The 19082-nt window shown below is 36.9% G+C and overlaps 1 protein-coding gene across 1 annotated transcript in view; it reads right to left on the bottom strand.

The window, feature by feature from the left end:
- Nucleotides 1-2471: 2471 nt before the first annotated feature.
- LOC127430672 (trimethyllysine dioxygenase, mitochondrial-like) overlaps nucleotides 2472-19082 on the bottom strand; it is a 28706-nt gene continuing 12095 nt past the window's right edge. The window contains exons 4-8 of the mRNA XM_051680620.1: nucleotides 13758-14037; nucleotides 9742-9861; nucleotides 7062-7298; nucleotides 3990-4128; nucleotides 2472-2622 (exon numbers count right to left, since the gene is read on the bottom strand). Coding sequence (XP_051536580.1) covers nucleotides 2491-2622; nucleotides 3990-4128; nucleotides 7062-7298; nucleotides 9742-9861; nucleotides 13758-14037 — 908 coding nt within the window. The 3' untranslated portion in view covers nucleotides 2472-2490. The remainder of the gene's footprint in view (nucleotides 2623-3989; nucleotides 4129-7061; nucleotides 7299-9741; nucleotides 9862-13757; nucleotides 14038-19082) is intronic.

Here is a 19082-nt window from a genome sequence, read left to right as displayed (position 1 = left end):
CATGTCCTATTTTTAAAAAATTAAATCTGAATGATATACTTCACTCCTATTATTTGGTTTTACATTATGTATTAGAGATACAGGTGCATCTCAATAAATTAGAATGTCGTGGAAAAGTTCATTTATTTCAGTAATTCAACTCAAATTGTGAAACTCGTGTATTAAATAAATTCAATGCACACAGACTGAAGTAGTTTAAGTCTTTGGTTCTTTTAATTGTGATGATTTTGGCTCACATTTAACAAAAACCCACCAATTCACTATCTCAAAAAATTAGAATACATCATAAGACCAATAAAAAAACATTTTTAGTGAATTGTTGGCCTTCTGGAAAGTATGTTCATTTACTGTATATGTACTCAATACTTGGTAGGGGCTCCTTTTGCTTTAATTACTGCCTCAATTCGGCGTGGCATGGAGGTGATCAGTTTGTGGCACTGCTGAGGTGGTATGGAAGCCCAGGTTTCTTTGACAGTGGCCTTCAGCTCATCTGCATTTTTTGGTCTTTGTTTCTCAGTTTCCTCTTGACAATACCCCATAGATTCTCTATGGGGTTCAGGTCTAGTGAGTTTGCTGGCCAGTCAAGCACACCAACATCATGGTCATTTAACCAACTTTTGGTGCTTTTGGCAGTGTGGGCAGGTGCCAAATCCTGCTGGAAAATGAAATCAGCATCTTTAAAAAGCTGGTCAGCAGAAGGAAGCATGAAGTGCTCCAAAATTTCTTGGTAAACAGGTGCAGTGACTTTGGTTTTCAAAAAACACAATGGACCAACACCAGCAGATGACATTGCACCCCAAATCATCACAGACTGTGGAAACTTAACACTGGACTTCAAGCAACTTGGGCTATGAGCTTCTCCACCCTTCCTCCAGACTCTAGGACCTTGGTTTCCAAATGAAATACAAAACTTGCTCTCATCTGAAAAGAGGACTTTGGACCACTGGGCAACAGTCCAGTTCTTCTTCTCCTTAGCCCAGGTAAGACGTCTCTGACGTTGTCTGTGGTTCAGGAGTGGCTTAACAAGAGGAATACGACAACTGTAGCCAAATTCCTTGACACGTCTGTGTGTGGTGGCTCTTGATGCCTTGACCCCAGCCTCAGTCCATTCCTTGTGAAGTTCACCCAAATTCTTGAATCGATTTTGCTTGACAATCATAAGGCTGCGGTTCTCTCGGTTGGTTGTGCATCTTTTTCTTCCACACTTTTTCCTTCCACTCAACTTTCTGTTAACATGCTTGGATACAGCACTCTGTGAACAGCCAGCTTCTTTGGCAATGAATGTTTGTGGCTTACCCTCCTTGTGAAGGGTGTCAATGATTGTCTTCTGGACAACTGTCAGATCAGCAGTCTTCCCCATGATTGTGTAGCCTAGTGAACCAAACTGAGAGACCATTTTGAAGGCTCAGGAAACCTTTGCAGGTGTTTTGAGTTGATTAGCTGATTGGCATGTCACCATATTCTAATTTTTGAGATAGTGAATTGGTGGGTTTTTGTTAAATGTGAGCCAAAATCATCACAATTAAAAGAACCAAAGACTTAAACTACTTCAGTCTGTGTGCACTGAATTTATTTAATACACGAGTTTCACAATTTGAGTTGAATTACTGAAATAAATGAACTTTTCCACGACATTCTAATTTATTGAGATGCACCTGTACATCCTCTAAAACAAAGTTGAGTTAATCTTCAAGTCCTTTAAAGCAGAAAGATAAGGGCACAAGCAGTACAGATATTAAGTTGTTTTGCAGAATGCTGAATCATTTCAAAGCCATGCTGCCTTAATCCTACAATTAACTGCTTTGCACGAGCCATCCTGTTCCATGAAGCTGCAGTGTCTCGTGCATATTGTCATAAAATCAATTCAAAAAGTCCTAGTGTGCTGTGTGCTGCATATCTCTCTGTTGAGAAGAGTGTGAGAGTTCAGAGTACCAAACGTTCTTGAGAAAGAAACTATTATTGTGACATACTGCATTTCTGAGTAAAACAGATAAATCAAAATGAAAAAATGTACGGAAAGACTGGATTTTATCCATCAGAAATTTATTTATCTATCACTATTTGCTTTTAATTCTATAACCTATATAATATTAATGTTAACCACCATTAACTTACTGTGTTATGTAACTATTGGCAGGATTTTAGAATGGTTGCATTGTGTACAACAATGCCTAAATAGATATTTACCTACTGTTTAACATTTACCATCAGAAGTAAGAAAGAAATGAAAGCTGTTTCAGTGGCAGAGCAAGTCATTATATTTTGCTGAAAGATTACAAACACTTTGTTTTCTTTGGAATAATCTGACAAAATAAGACATGGGCATATATATAAAAAAGTTAATAGGGTAAATTTTGATTTCATGTTGACTTTAATTATGCTAAAATATGTTAGTGCTACTACACTCTTATTGGTAGGTTTTCAAAATGCAGTTATAATAAGGAATAATGAATATCTGTACATGAGATTCAGGGGGCGTGTTGTGAAGTCTTAAGCCTGGAGACCCAGAGAGCGAGCGGTGTTCAGCACATCATCACGGGTCAGGTAACACCCGCATAACTGCCGCAGACCAGTGAACGACTCTCTGCCATGCAGCACGCGCCAGTTATCAATGAACAGAACCTTAGAGAAATGACAGTGTGGATTAATACACCAGTAGTGACATACATGCTGCTACCCCTCACGAAAAAATATTCAGGTCATTTCACTTATTTTTTTTTATATATATATATATATATATTTTCATAAAAAAACATTTATAATAAAAATATTTAATATTTTTAGGACAATTAGTATTTTTAATTAAACATTTCACCCCACCCCCCAACAATTCTACACACACACACATATATATATATATATATATACACATATACACACACACACACACTGTATATATGTATATCAAAGGCACCTTTCATATAAAATTATTGCTCAGAGTGCTTTAGAAACAAGTAAAGTTTCTTAATTAAAAAAAATGAAGACTACAGGATTTTTAAATTTAATATTATTTCCCCACAAATACTGTACTGTAAAAGAAAATCAAACTCTCATTACTGTAGTACAATAATAGAAATCATCCTATCTAGACATCATCAATTAAAAATCTTCTAATAGTTTTTTTCCTCAATAGTTACTTTCCAAATGTTTACAATTTAAACTGGGGGTTGAAAATTAGCGGTCGTATATCGATTTTACCAATTAATCTGTGCTAATAGTTGCTTTTTATCTGCAAAAATAAATGGCGATAGTTGCAGATCAATTGTTAACACTTCATGACTAAATTACTAATACCACTGACTAAAAAACAATCACTGACACCTTGTGGGGGTTTTACTGTATCTACATTTTTCATTTGACAATATTCAGCATTATTTTAATCCTTCACTGCATATTTTGTTATTTTGATTAGATAATCAAGTGTTTTAAACTGAAGCGAGGGCAAGCGAAGAAAAATGCGACTACATGGAAGCGTGCACTGCCAGCATATATATTGCGTCTCCAACTTCATATCTTGTGAATAATAATAAAAAAACCTCACCTGCTGAACATCTGAATATATAGGCTATAAAAAGCTTAATTTGGTGAATACTTACATATAGAGCATTGTAACAGAGCCAAGTCACGGTCACTGTTTTTGGACTAATGCACAATTATTAATATGGGATGTTATAAAAATGATGTTTATAGTTAAATGTCCCACGTAATGCACCAAATCTTAATTTGTTTTCTGGTTATTATTGAGATTTTGGTTATACAATAAACTGCATCTGGGAATTTATTTATTTTGAACTTTTGTTGCCTCTCTGTCTGTGCCCGTCATAGTAAAAAAAAATTCACATTCAATAAATCGATCTGAAAAACTATCAGCCAATTTATCAGTTATCAGCAAAATATGATCTGGACATGTTCTTGACAGTTCTCGTGAGATTCACCCACTAACAAAATAATATGAGCACAATAATGTGTGTGGCAGAAGTACTGCATACCTTGCCAGGTTTGAGTTTGACCCACAGCTCGTTCTCTGGTCTCCTCAGTTCTGTGGAGAGCTGTCTGTGAGCTGCATACCAGAGCTGCACCATGTCATGAGGGACTGTGCTAATCACAGAACGATCATAGTTATTATACCTGCAAAACAACAGTAAATCACACAGCTCTTTCAAAACAGTGTGCAATGCAGCAATAGCTTATGCAGATGTTCGTTCATGTGTGCCAACTAGATTTTTCAAATGTAGAGTACACTATTAGTTACTTTGACACTACTTTTAAATTACTTTGTGAAATGACTCCACTGTCAACGACAGACGCGTCTCTACTGTGTGACAGAGCTGCAGCTCTATACAGAAAATAAAGTGATTTATGGGTTACTTTGAGTTTTTCCTGTAATAACAGCCAAAAATTATAAAAGGGTTATAGTGAATGTGTCATTGCGAACAATTCTAAATGAAATCGTCATGAAATCTAATTTACATGAGGATGATCACATATACAGTACATCCAAATAGTAATGAATTTACATTAAATCATCTGGATTCAATCAGATTTACTGAATAGTACATGTGGAACTTGCATCAAGACTGACACAATGTTTTTTTAAATTAATGGGTGATTAGTTCACTCCAGTATTTTTTAATGTGTTATAAAATCCTACATTGCAAAACATTGTGTTGATAAATAGGTTTATAGTGCATTTTCAATGTGTTTTTCCACGCTTTGTGAGGGAAAACTTATCACGCTGTGAATTCAATGTTAGGTAGTCGAAGGTTCTGCTGCTGAAATCAGTCTGTGCTTACTGAAATTTGAATCACTGCCTCCAGTGGCCAAAGCTAGAAGTGTTGTTGAACGTCTGGGCATGTGTGAGCTGCAGTTTCCGTGTCAAGTGTCCACAGGGTGGCGCTAAAAGCGAGCTGTATTTAGTTGTAAATGACAAATTACTGTCAATAGGATTGCATATTTTATTAACCCTACCCCCAACCCCAAACCCCAACACTAAACCTAAATGTCAGTGGAGTAAAAATGTAATTTTAAAGCGAAAATGCAAACTCTGAATCATGCTCATCATTATTTATGTGAACTCGATTACTTAGTGGTTTCCACGGGTCCAAAAACTGTGTCATTGAGGTTGCTCACATTTGAATTGATGCAAAAATGTCTGATGGGGGATGCCGCTTGTTAGTAATTCAGCAGTATGGGGTCGATTTCAGGATACATGAACATTCGGAAGCAGCATGACGATTTCCTGTGTATTCATGTTACAGTCAGAAAGCTGTAACCTGTTAATATGGGCTCTGAAATTAACATGTGGCACTCACGCCCAATTGATGCATTATGTGTGAAAAGGGCCTTAGGGAGCATACTCAATGAGAGTATGCAAACACAGACCTAAATGCTTGGCAAATGCATTACAAGTGTGTGGTCATGATGTGCATATTTAATGTGCATTCTTGTGTTACTGTGGCAGCATCAGTACTCAATAGGGTGATACAGTTAACTTTATAGAGATATCTTTAAAAAAAAACGTATGTGTTATTATTCAGGTAGCTAGATATAAAGATGTTGACTTTATATAATTGTAACTAACTGTTGCACCGACATGACAGCAGTTTACCTGAAAGAGAAAACTGACCGTTGAAGTTTACGCTAGTGTCCGCACCCACTGCGACAATGCTGAGAATGAAGAGTTTGTTTTGGGCATAACGACAGACCATCAGCTTTTAAAGGTGCACTCATGAATTTTTTGTGTGTTATATTTTGGACTTACAGTGACATATCATTCAAAATCATTTGTTTTCAGTTTCACATTCCATCTTAGAAATTCACTATTCACAGTCAGCTATGATTAATTTAATCCATGTGTGAAAGTGTCCAATATCTGGCTGGTTACTGAGATAAAGCAAGTTGTATTTGGCTGGCCATGTGATTCCAATATGGCTGCCCCCATGATGAGACCCTCTCCATGTAGAATAAAACAGGTTTTATGAGGTTACTTATATAACTGGTGTCCTCATCTCATGCGAGTGCTCATGATTTTATACATATATTTCAGAATTACAATTCATTTCTTTAGGAGTAAAGCTTTTTTAATAAGGAAAAAAATTACTGAGTGCACTTTTAAGCTCTTTGAGCTTAAGCTTTAAAAGGAATATTCTGGGTTCAATACAAGTTAAGCTCAATTAATAGTATTTGTGGCATAATGTGGCAAAATTTATTTCGACTCGTCCCTCCTTTTCTTTAAAAAAAGCAAAAATATGGGTTACAGTGAGGCACTTACAATGGAAGTGAATGGGGGCCAATCCGTAAACATTAAAATACTCACTGTTTCAAAAGATTAGACACACATGTTTACAATACAAATTAATACACAAGTTTTAATGAATTAATGTAAGTGCATTTATAAAATTGTCAAAATGTATTTTTGTGGTAATCAATATTATATCACAAATGCTGTTGATTGAGCTTAACTTGTATTGAACCCGGAATATTCCTTTAAAGCTTCATCAGAAATCCACTGGTGTAAAATACTGTATTATAAGTATTAATAATACTGAAACCATTTTATAAATAATGTTACAACTGCATATACATGTGATTAGAAACAAAAGATGACAAACTAATAGGCCAAACATAAAATACATCACAAGCTGGCTTTAATTTATTACTTTTATTTTATACATTTTTTATATTATATTATTTAGATATTGCATATTTTTTCATTATTTGATTTATTTTTTAAATAGTTATTTTATTAACTGGTTATATTAAAAGTAGGGCTGCACAATTAATCAAAATATAATCAAAATTGCAATAGGACCAAAGATTAAAATCGCATAGGGCTTTGATTTAATGAAATAAATTAATGTCTGCACACAAATCGTGTTTAAATAATTTTTGATATTTTAGAATTAATATCAGTGGGGACATTCAGATTTAAATATTTATCACCATATGTAAATCAATGATTATCAAACCGCAATTAAAAAATAATAAAAATAAATAAACAAATAAATAAATAAATAGCAATATGATTTTTTTTGTCCAAACTAAATTAAAAGCTCTCTTACCGAATCATGTACACCTCGTTGTTCCACGGATAAACATTGAGCACCGGGCCGATGCCGATCATGTGGTTGCGATGTCCACTGAGATTCTCGATATATTCATGTTTGATCGGCATGCGAGAGAGCAGCTCAAAGTTCTCTGGGGTCTGCTGGAGGACCCTGTCTGCAGCATGAAAGCCGTCCACCAGCAGAGTTCTGCCACCCGTACCCTCATGCCTCAGACAGTGAAACACCTGGATGCTTATGAAAACATCAACAAAATAATGCAATGAAAAAATAACTGTGCCATTCTGTTACAAAGGCCTTTCTCTTTACAGTTCAAGACTTCACAATTTACTTGCATTGTCATTTGAAATTCTTACTGCAATTAAATAAAAGATTAAAGGGGTGTATCACATAGGCTATATTCTCCCTGAGGTCGATAATGTTAGTCAAAAGTTTGTGCTAAAAACAGTCATAATTTAGTTTTACATTTTCGATAACAGCCTCTATGCAAAGCATGTATTACATTGTTTTATAACATGTTTTGTGTCAATTGCACAAACGGTTAAGACTTATCTTGTTAAAAATACATTTCAGCCACGTGTTTCTAATGTTGGGATTCTTCAGAAGGACCTGCAGAGCGGCAGGTGCTACACAGACAAGGTTTGACAGACTTTCCCACATTTAATCTGATAGTTAGTTCCTCTGGTGTTCAGGAATAACAGTATCTAACCTACAGCTGTTGCAGTGGCAATTCATTACCACTGCGGTGCTTAAGGGCGTTTATTGGGGATCAAACTTAAAAAAATGAACAGAAATTAAACCCTTTGTAAGATATCGCAATATGCAACTCATAAATCATAACATTCAAACATCAACAGTTAAAAATCACCCAGAATGCCCAAACCTGTTATGTCCAAATGTTGATTACTAACATGGTGAACGTTGTCAACCTGAACAGCTTATTAGTAAAAGGGTGAACAATAATTAAATGTGTCAGTCTTATATTGGCTAAACGTTTTTGTAGACGCAATTGTCAGATTTTAAAAATGTTTTGACTAATAAAAAACAAAAAAGTATGTTGAATTTGTCCAGTCTGGAGAGGATCTTGTCAAAGAAATCAGTGACAAAAATGTATGAGCTGTTTTTTTAACCCACTAACCAAGACGAGATGAAGAATATGCATAATGAGGATAATTGAACAATTTTAGATAAAACATACTGTTGACAAAAAACAAATAACACTGCAATAACACAAAAAAATCCACTAACAATGTTTTAGAATATGAAAAACCTTGTTGAATAAAACCTTGTTTATACAAATGATTCAGTCATAGTATTTGGGGTTTTGCCCCGTCTGAGCTGCGGGAGCTGAACACAGGTAAACTGAAGCGCTTTACTAGCAGCTTAATCACCTTACTTAAATGCATACTACCTAAATGCTAGGAGATTAATCAGTTATACCAACAACTTTAATATAATATTACTACTAGCATCTGCACAGACAATTAAGAAAATGCACAGCTGAACTTGAAATAAGTTGCACGCTAAAACTCGCATTGTGAATAGGCTGCTGCCATTACAATGCGCTATGTAGTGCAAAATCCTAAATAGTGGTAGACCGATATATCGGCCAGGCCGATTAACTTTTGTTAACTTTCCCTTGTGTCAGTTCCAATATCTACCAATAGATATATGTCAATGGATTGTAAATAATTTCTATAGCAAATTTGAGCAAATATTGCATAAAATAAATGTCAGTTTTCCATTAGAAATTCTCAAATCATCTGATTTGCTGTTTTTATATTGTATTATGTATATCGGCAGTTATATCTTGCTCTCTAGATATCGGTATCGGCATCAGCCATTGAAAAATCCATATTGGTCGACCACTAATCCTAAAGTCTCTAAAAAAACTGAAAATTAATACGTCTCTAAAAGCACAAAGAATTCACAACACAGTAAGGAACTACTGTTGTACGTATAGACTATTGTTGATACATTTACATGCACATCTACCCTACTTCCTTCTTTCTGAACCCCCAATACAAGTAATTCCATGTAAATGTAGATGGTGTTATTGGATATCTGTTTGACGGCAGAAAGTTACAGAAGTTCATAATGAGTTGTTTTTTCAACTTTAATTTTTATTTTGGACTGGAAAGTAAGTTTTAAATTCTGAAGGTCACACTACGTTTCCGTAGTATATCAAGTTATTTTATTTAAAAATATCAAGGAAAATTTGATTACTCCATGAGCCTTTTAAAAGTCGCAGTATATGATGCATGGTGTATCATGACACACAAAAAGAGTTTTGTGATAAAAGTTTCCAAAATAAGTTTTAAAAGCATGTTCTTCATGTTAGGAGCTGCACAATTCTGGGGCAAGGAAAGTATCTTTAAAAGCCATCTTTCACAAAAGCATGAATTTGCTCCATTAAACTTTACTTGAGCTGAAAGCTGAAACTAAAAGCTGACATTATATAGAACATAAACATCTTGGAAACTGAAACAGGCCTAAAATCTAAGTTTATTCCACTGTGTTTTTGTGGGAAAAAGAGAAGAGAATCTTTTTGACCCTCTATAATACATTCTGGCCAAATAATACATTCTGGTTGATTAAGCATGTGAAAACTAATCTGACAGACTATGTTTAGTTTTTAAAAAGCTAACTGAAACCAAACTGATTAAAAGGTGTTTACCCGCAGGGTTCTTGAAAGTATGACGTATCAGTGTGGCGGTCCAGTGCCAGCTTTGTGTAGGCTGTGTCTCCACGAGAGAAATCTGAAGTGAAATTCCACATCCGCCCATACATGGTCTCCCTAGAAACAAAGAGTTGCCTCGCTCAAGTAATCTTAATTATCAATGCATTAGAGACTGCTTTCAGAAGGACTAGGAGGATACATAGACTTGTCACTTTTGTTTTTGTTTAGATATAACCTGTAAATAAGAATGGTGCTGTGCTCTTTCCTTGCATATCTGCAGTACCGACTCTTTACACTGCAAACGTCTCTCTAAATTAACATTAGAAATGGAATGGAAATGGTGGTACAAAACTTAAAACACTAAACACTGCTGTTTAAAACCATAAAAAGCAGCAAGAAAAACCTGTTATAACTTATACTAAAGATTCAACTATAACATTTGGTACATATAGGCCCTGATTTACTAAAGATTTGAGTGTATAAAAACACGTGCAAACTCGATAGCACGTGCAGAAAAGGTCAGAGACGATCTACTAACGTAGTCTTTTGAGGATTGCATCTTTCAGAAGAGCAAAATAGCACTTCATCGCAATTTTTGCGTGTTTCCCCCAAAATTAATATGCAATTTATTGGGGCATGTCCCCCAAATCCGCAAAATATAGGGCAGTGTTAATGCAAATAATTATTAATAATTAATAATAATTAATAATTTAATAATTAATAATTTTCTTTATTTATCACACATTATACATTTGCACATATACGGTGAAATTCTTCTTTTTCACATATCCCAGCTAAGCTGGGGTCAGAGTGCAGGGTCAGCCATCATAGGGTGCCCCTGGAGCAGATAGGGTCAAGGGCCTTGCTCAAGGGCCCAACAGTGGCATCTTGGCGGTGCTGGGGCTTGAACCCCCGACCTTCTGATCAGTAACCCAGAGCCTTAACCGCTGAGCCACCACTGCCCCTGTCACCTGGGTTGTGATGATATCTAACACCTGTCTCTAATTATAGTGATGGTGGAGGGAGACCTCAAAAGGCACATCAGAGTGTCTAGAAAACATGACGGCTACGAGAGAGAGAGAGAGAGAGAGAGAGAGAGAGAGAGAGTGCCTATTGTTCTAAAAGTGCTTTCATCACAGAATGAACTACATTTGTGTTATAGATGGTTGCCGTCCACTAAGTGTCTGCTGAGCAACAAATTAAAGAGACTGACCTGTGAACTGTTCTCGTTGTCTCCCGACTCCTCCATTGCCAAGAACTTGAACTTGTCACATTTGGCTAATTTAAATAGTCATTTTCCACATTTGTGACCAGTGGAAAAACACAGGGCCTCATTCTGAATAGGTAACCGATATATATTTTAAAAGTTAATGAATAGTTTGCCCAAAAATTAACATTCTATCATTATTTATTCATGCTTATGTCATTCCAAACATATTTTTTCAACGTGGAACGCAAGAGTAGAAATTTTTGAAGAATTGTTGCACAGCTCTTACAGTGACAAGGTGCTATCAAGCGCAAGATTATGGAGCTTGTGTTACTTTTTATGACAGACTCTGGTCACTATGGTATTTTGTTATATGGAAAATAGCTGCATAATAATTCTTACAAGAATTCTCCTTTTATGTTCAACAGAAAAAATAATAGCATTTGGGTTTGGAACAGCATGAAGGTGAGTAAAAAAAATGGCAATTTTCATTTTTGGTGGACTATTTCTTTGCGTTACTTTATTGTTTGCAGTTTTCTGTTCAGTCTTAATGACCAACTGAGCAAAATCTGACTAGGAATAAAGCTTTGTGCTCATTTAGCTGGGAATATTTTGAATTAAATGAGTTAATAACACAGTGGATGGAGAGAACTTAAGGATACTTCCATCAAGACAAAACTAGACAGGAAAAGAAAGGGCACTGTCTGACTAATTATAGCTCTGAGTCCAGCATTGGCTCATTAGTAATCATTTTCTGGGTTTCCATCTAAAATGTTATGAATTTTTTAAGCGCATTTCTAAAAATTAGACTTATGAAAATACAAATTATTGCATGTTTCCATCCACTTCGTGATGCGCATTATCATGAGGGAGCCGCCTCATCGTGATGGAGCAGCTGAATGACCTCTCCCTGCTTTGGGGAGTTTTATTTGCAAGATTGGAGAAAGTATCTCATTTTATTAAATGCATCCACGAGACACAGCAGAATAAGTGTAATATCTGAAATAATGTGGGCTGAAATAGCTGCGATGCCCACACACCGCCAGTCTCCACATACCTGGAAGCGCCCACTCTCAAAACTGTTCTGGCAGATTGTGAGGACCCACTTTATTGACCAGCTGCGGGTTAAACACTTCTGAATGACAAGCGCTATGTTCAAAGAATTATGTGCCAAGGTTGGACCTTTTGGTGGGCTACTCACATCAAGCTATCGCACACTAATAACACATGCACGAATGGTCAAAATACACCATCGTTTGGAAATAAACCGTCTGCACTCAGTAATTTTTTCACCATTAAAAAAGTTTTACTCCTAAAGAAATGATTTGTAATTTTGAAACATATGTATAAAATCATGAGATAAGGACTCTAGTCATATCAGTAACCTTATAAAAGCTGTTTTATTCTACATGAGGCGGGGGCGCCCCCATGTGTGCTGCCATTTTAGGATCACATGACCAGCTGAATACTACTCGCTTTATCTCAGTAACAGTCTTGTTATTGGACACTTTCACTCTTGGATTAAATTAATCATGTCTGACTGTGAATAGTGAATTTCTACAATGACATCTGTAACTGAAAACTATTGATTTTGATCGATGCTGCATCAATCAAAATCAAATTAGTCCAAGATGACACCAACAAAAAGTTACTGGAAGAGTGCACCTTTAATGCGCATCTTAACTAATGTGAAATTCTTGAAAATCCACCTCCTCCTAGCGCCTTAAATTTTAAGCTAATTTAGAAAGTTTACTCGCATATGAAGCGTTTCCATTCAGGATTTCTTATGCGCAATTTCAAAATGTGCACAAAAATAGTTGGATGGAAACCCAGCAATGCCAAAAGAATTCAAGTGTCTGAGTGCCTTACAAAAGGCGCCTGGTGAGCAGCAGCTGTACAATTTAAGTAGCATATGCACTAAATAATTGCAGTTTTACAAAAGAAATATAGTTCACCCCCAAAAATTGTCATCATTTACTCAACCCCATGTCGTTCCAAACCTGTATGGTTTGCTTACTTTCATAGAACACAACATGTATGGAAAAGAGTATGGAACTCTATTCCATACAATAGAAGTGAATGGGTACGGAGTCTGTTCAGCGACAAAAATGACCATAAAAGTATCATGAAAGTAGTTGTGGCTGAACAACCCACCCCTCCCTCATGTTATAGTCGCTCCGCCTCTCCTTTAAATTCTGTCCTGCAGCCAGGCAAGTGAGAGAAGCGCAATTTAATAAGCCTCATTTGGCAGTGGATGATGAGGTGCACTTGATGTGAATAGAGCCTCATCACTGCTGCCTTTAAAACGCAGAGCGCGCCTCTCCTCAGGGAGCCGGTTTCTATCTCCTTGTGTGCACACGCTGGTGTCCTCGCAGGTCTAGGAGCAGAGCGGGGAGGGTACCAGCCGAATTAGATGCGCCGCTGGACCCTCGCCCCGGACCCCTGGTGTGAATGAGTTGCAACGTCCCGTGCGACTGCCAGTCCCCGCCCATGTCCTGGACACTCCCCTTACCTACACAGAGTTTTACCATGAGGACGCCAGATTTCCCTTTTGTTTGGAAACGTTGCCTGTCTCTTGCTCACTCCACCACAGTAGTATATGACTTGTGTGCTATATTCCAAGTCTTCTGAAGATAGTTGTGTGAATATTCACTAAACTTGTGTTCTCCACTGAAGAAAGTTACACCGGATTGGAACGACATAAGGGTGTACTGTATAAATTGTGACAGAATGTTTTCTTTAAAGAAACAAGAGGTTTAAAGGATATTTTTTATTAATGTAGAAGCATCAATACACCAGCACTGACCTGATGAGGCTCACTCTTTGGCTTGCTGTTTCAGTTGCCTCAAGGGTCGCTGGGACGCCTTCAACAAAGGCAATTCCATAAAGCAGGAAGTTGTTGAGGAAATTCTTAAGCTCCTCGTCACAGCTCATAAACTTGTCCCAGCTTGCAGAGGGCACCTTAGCGTTGGTGAAGATGTTTGCATTCCACAGGATACGAGGTTGTACCGAACTTCTCTTCTGGCCCTCATAACTGTTCTGAGCTAGCCATGCTAGTCTGTAGCGTGTTACATGACCATCTGGCCCTGGATATGGCAATCACACACAATACAGAAATTACTAGATAACATATAGGAAAGCTGATAACAAAAGTGTCAGATTTCATAACTTCCCAAACAATAGCGAGTGTGATTCAAAGGTTGCTTTTTCACTCTAAAATTAAATGTTAACTCCACGGACATTAAGGTTTAGGGTTGGGGTTTGGGTTAGGGTGTTGAATTAATAAAATATTAGGGCTGTCGATTTAACAGGTTAATTTATTGTGATTAATTATATAAAAATAATGCGTAAAAAAAACAAAAAAACAAAACAAAACACACACACAATTAGTCATGCTCCATGACTCATAAATACATTCCTTAATAAAATTATGTATTTTCCTACAATTGGAGCAATTCAAACTCGAAGTACATGTGTTTTTACGAGCCTTGTCAGTAGGGGGCAGTCAGCGTGCCTCAACAAACCTTACAACCAGCGGAGCCACAGAATGAGAGTTCTAACACAGGATGCATTCTTAAAAGCTGGACAAAGCACAACAGAATGTAGGGATCTCCAGATGCGATTTCAACTACATTTACCTTGATACAGCATCCATTTTTATTTGGGGGCCTTTCTAAACAAATAATGATATATGTGATTAATTGAGATTAATTCAATTAATAGTCAGGTCATCAGGATTGGGGAGTAATGGGATACATGTAATGGGATTATGTATTTAAAATACAAAATATAAGTAACTGTATTCCACTACAGTTACAATTTAAATCATTGGTAATTAGAATACAGTTACTTTCAAAAAGTATTTTAATTACTGAACAGTTTACTTTGCATTTTATTGTCATTTGTTTCATTTATTATTTAGTCCTTTCAGATGGAAAAATGTATCCATATAAATGATGCGATCCAAAGTGCATTTGAACAGCAGTGAAACGCTTTCTTATGATGTGTTACATTCATACGAGCAGACAGAGGAGTAAGTTTGAAGTAAGTTTGGAGCAGAAGAAATAGAAATAAACCTTGTGTAAATTGTCAGCTTTACACTAAGATAAAATGCTATTTCTAGCCATTTTACATGCACATGTTACCAGGCATGATCATATTTTTGTATCAGTGCTGTAGTAATCCAAAGTATTTAGAATACGTTACTGACCTTGAGTAATCTAACGGAATACGTTACAAATTACATTTTAAAGCATGTATTCTGTAATCTGTAGTGGAATACATTTCAAAAGTAACCCTCCCAACCCTGCAGGTCATAGTTAATTCGAAAATTAAAATCAATTAAAAATGTAAATCGACTGATAGCTCTATAAAATCTGCATTCCAGTTGACCGAATTACATCATTTACAACTAAAAACAACTCTATTGGCGACACCCTGTGGACATTTCACCTCATCAACACTTCCAGCTTTGGCCACTGGGGGCAGTGGTTTGAATTTCTCTAAGCACAGACCGATCTCAGTAGCAGAATTTTCAACAACCTGTCGCCGAATTTATAGTGTAATCAGTCTGGGTATTCAACTACACGAAAAAAGGAGGGTGTGACTTGATTTTATCCATCTAGAATTTATCTGATTGTGAAAAATGACAGGCGGTAGAAGGAGAGGGGTTCAAAAATCAGCCAAAGCAGCAAGTCATTTCAGAGACATTAAAAATATACAAATCCATGTATTACATCAATAAATATGATGTTTTGAAATTGCATATTTTTGTTAAATGTTTATTGTTTACATGCATAATTTGTATCATTTACAAGTATTAACATTGATATGGGGGCCTGGGTAGCTCAGCAAGTAAAGACGCTGACTACCACACCTGGAGTCGCGAGTTCGAATTCAGGGCGTGCTGAGTGATTCCAGCCAGGTCTCCTAAGCAACCAAATTGGCCCGGGTGCTAGGGAGGGTAGAGTCACATGGGGTAACCTCCTCGTGGTCGCTATAATGTGGTTCACTCTCGGTGGGGCACGTGGCGAGTTGTGCGTGGATGCCGCGGAGAATAGTGTGAAGCCTCCACACGCGCTAGGTCTCCGCGGTAACGTGCTCAACAAGCCACGTGATAAGATGCACGAGTTGACAGTCTCAGATGCGGAGGCAACTCGCCACCACAAGAACTTAGAGCGCATTGGGAATTGGGCATTCCAAATTGGGGAGAAAAAAAAAATAGATATGTAGAACAAAAGCTAAAACAGTTTTGTCTCTTTAAGAATAGCAGCAGTTCAACAAGCGTCTCACAGAAGTGTTTTGCTTGAGTGCATATTAGTGGAGTTTAATGGCTATTTTACTGTATCTGTGCTATGTGTGATCAGAATTAAATATATAACTGACTGCAAAGAACAGAAAGGATATTAAAAGAGACATTATTCAAATGACAAATAGATTGTGAATATCTCTTCTTTAGACACACATTACATGGAATAAGTCAAACCAACCTTTTATTTTAACAAGCAGTGAAAAGATCTGGGTGCTGAACTTTATTTACGCCACTATACTACTTAATCACTGGAGAGTGAAATTTGAACATTTACCACCCAGAGGCTAATCAGAGACATTTTTATAGTCACATATGCGAGTGATGTACTCTTATTGTAGAGGGCTGACGCATTGATAAATCTTTAGATTTAAGAATCGTTATCGAGATCGTTCAAAGAAAGATCTCGATGCTTTGGGGAAAAAATATTTTTACACAGCCGCAATTACAAAGACAACATCTATTTTATAGACTAGACAACAGATATTTCATTGACTAATGCATATTGAGATATGTCACTAATCTACCACCAGTCTTGGGCCAAAGTAACAGACACAAAAGCTGTATCAGAAAGTGTGGAAAGCAGTTACTATGTAACTACACCTCACTGCAATAATATAGTCGTCTTTAAAGTGAATCTCACAGGTGGTCTTTCGGCTGTATCCACAGAGTTTCGCAAGAATCAATGTTCTGTCGTTCTCACAGACACTTATCTTTACTCAGGAAAGAGAGATCATCTTTGTTTTGGAAGTGTGTTAAATTTATCTTAGCACAATAAGACAACAATCTGTGGAGAAGTTTGAAACATGAAGGCACTGATAAAGGAGGTTTGTCCTTCGATTTCACATTGAAGCAATTGGGTCAGTTCATCTGAAGTGGTCCAATAATTCTAAAGTTGGTTGCTTGACCATTTTAAATTTTCCTAATTGTTTTTAGTGATTACCTCCATCTATTGGTATTACATAACCACCAGTTTTTTTATTTTTATTTTACTTGGTTTAACCACGCCGGCCATCTTTGTGTCATGGCAAATTTTGGTCATACAGCGGTTTACTGAAACCTCAATATCTCGGCTCAGGATGGTCCTCACTCCTTGGAACAAAAACAGGCTTGGGGAGTACAGGATTACTTGTAATGGTGTTAGGTAATCAGGATAGAAAAAATATGTAACTAATCTGTTACAGTTACATAAAAACCAATGAAATCAGATTAGTTACATTTGAAGAAAAAAAAAATCTGAAAAAAGAAATAGTGCATTTTCCTGACATAAAGTGATACAGACAGCTGTTTGTTTAGAGTAAGAGATGGTTTAGATGCGCATTCTCTTCGGGTTTTTGCTCATGACTCACTTGAGTCAGGAGCGCCTCCTACTGTCGCACGCGTAAATAACACCTGTCTCACATCAACACTCTGCTCTCTAGGCAAATAGCTGCTTCATCATGTTGGCCACGGAAGAACATGCATTATTCGCTCTTTAAATGAGAAAAGTGAATTTATGCCTTTCAGCTGTGAAGATGCTCTCATTATCCAAGGACCTGAGAATCTGAAGATAAGAGCCACACAGAAATCACATTAGCTAGATTAGCTAAAATGAGTTCGTATTAAAATGTGTTAAAATGAGTTAGCCTTGGGGAGCCTGGGTAGCTCGGTGGTAAAAGACGCTGGCTACCACCCCTGGAGTTCACTAGTTCACTAGTTAGAATCCCAGGGTGTGCTGAGTGACCCCAGCCAGGTCTCCTAAGCAACTCGTGATCGCTATAATGTGGTTCGTTCTCGGTGGAGCGCGTGGGGAGTTGAGCGTGGTTGCCGCGCTGGATGCCGTGAAGCCTCCACACGTGCTATGTCTCCGTGGCAATGCGCTCAACAAGCCACGTGATAAGATGCGCAGGTTGACGATCTCAGACATGGAGGCAACTGGGATTCGTCCTCCGCCACCTGGACTGAGGCGAATCACTACGTGACCACGAGGACTTAAGCACATTGGGAATTGGGCATTCCAAATTAGGAGAAAAAAAGTTGTATTTTTAAAAAAAATAAATAAATAAGAGTTAGCCTTAGTGCTCAAAGAAATCCGTGGCCCTCATCATTTGGCAGGAGCAAGAATTACTGCTAATACTGACACTATTTACCCATCATTGCTGGTACAGCATAGAAATACCCTGGTCAACATACAGGACATCCTGCATGTTGTTCAGTTCCGTATTGAAGCTGAAAAAAAAAAAAAATGACCTCTCCTCCAGGTGAACAGTACTTAAACCATAATTTAAGAAAAAAAAACAGCTGAAAAAAATACCTCTGGTAAACCTGTTATGACTTTCTCTCCTTTTCATTTCTCATTATTAACACATCCAAATTATACACATAAATACCAATTTAACTGAAAATGTGCTTTACGTTCTTAGGAAAGTTAAATGAAGAATTTAACTGATTTTGATCAATTATTGTTCAAATGTCATTCTGGCAAATGTAACATGTTAAACACTTATAGTAATTAGAAAGAAGTAATTGAAAAGACACACTAAAAGTTTATTTATTCTATTCTTTAAAACTAGTTTTTGTTTTCTTTTCGGAATCAAAACTTTTTTTCTCCTTTAAAATCCTCCTTAAACAAGTTGCCACAGTATGCAATAGTCTGGCATGTCTTAAGGTCAATATTACGTCAAATATGACAAAAAAAAGAAACAGCTTTCTCTAGAAACTCAATCACTGTTTTGAGGAATGAAGACTATACAATGCTTGAAATTGCCAAAAAACTGAAGATTTCATACAAAGGTGTACACTACAGTCTTCAAAGACAAAGGACAACTGGCTCTAACTAGGACA

This window comes from Myxocyprinus asiaticus, chromosome 40 (assembly GCF_019703515.2).
Source record: "Myxocyprinus asiaticus isolate MX2 ecotype Aquarium Trade chromosome 40, UBuf_Myxa_2, whole genome shotgun sequence".
Taxonomy (NCBI): domain Eukaryota; kingdom Metazoa; phylum Chordata; class Actinopteri; order Cypriniformes; family Catostomidae; genus Myxocyprinus; species Myxocyprinus asiaticus.
This window is presented reverse-complemented; position numbering and strand designations above follow the sequence as displayed.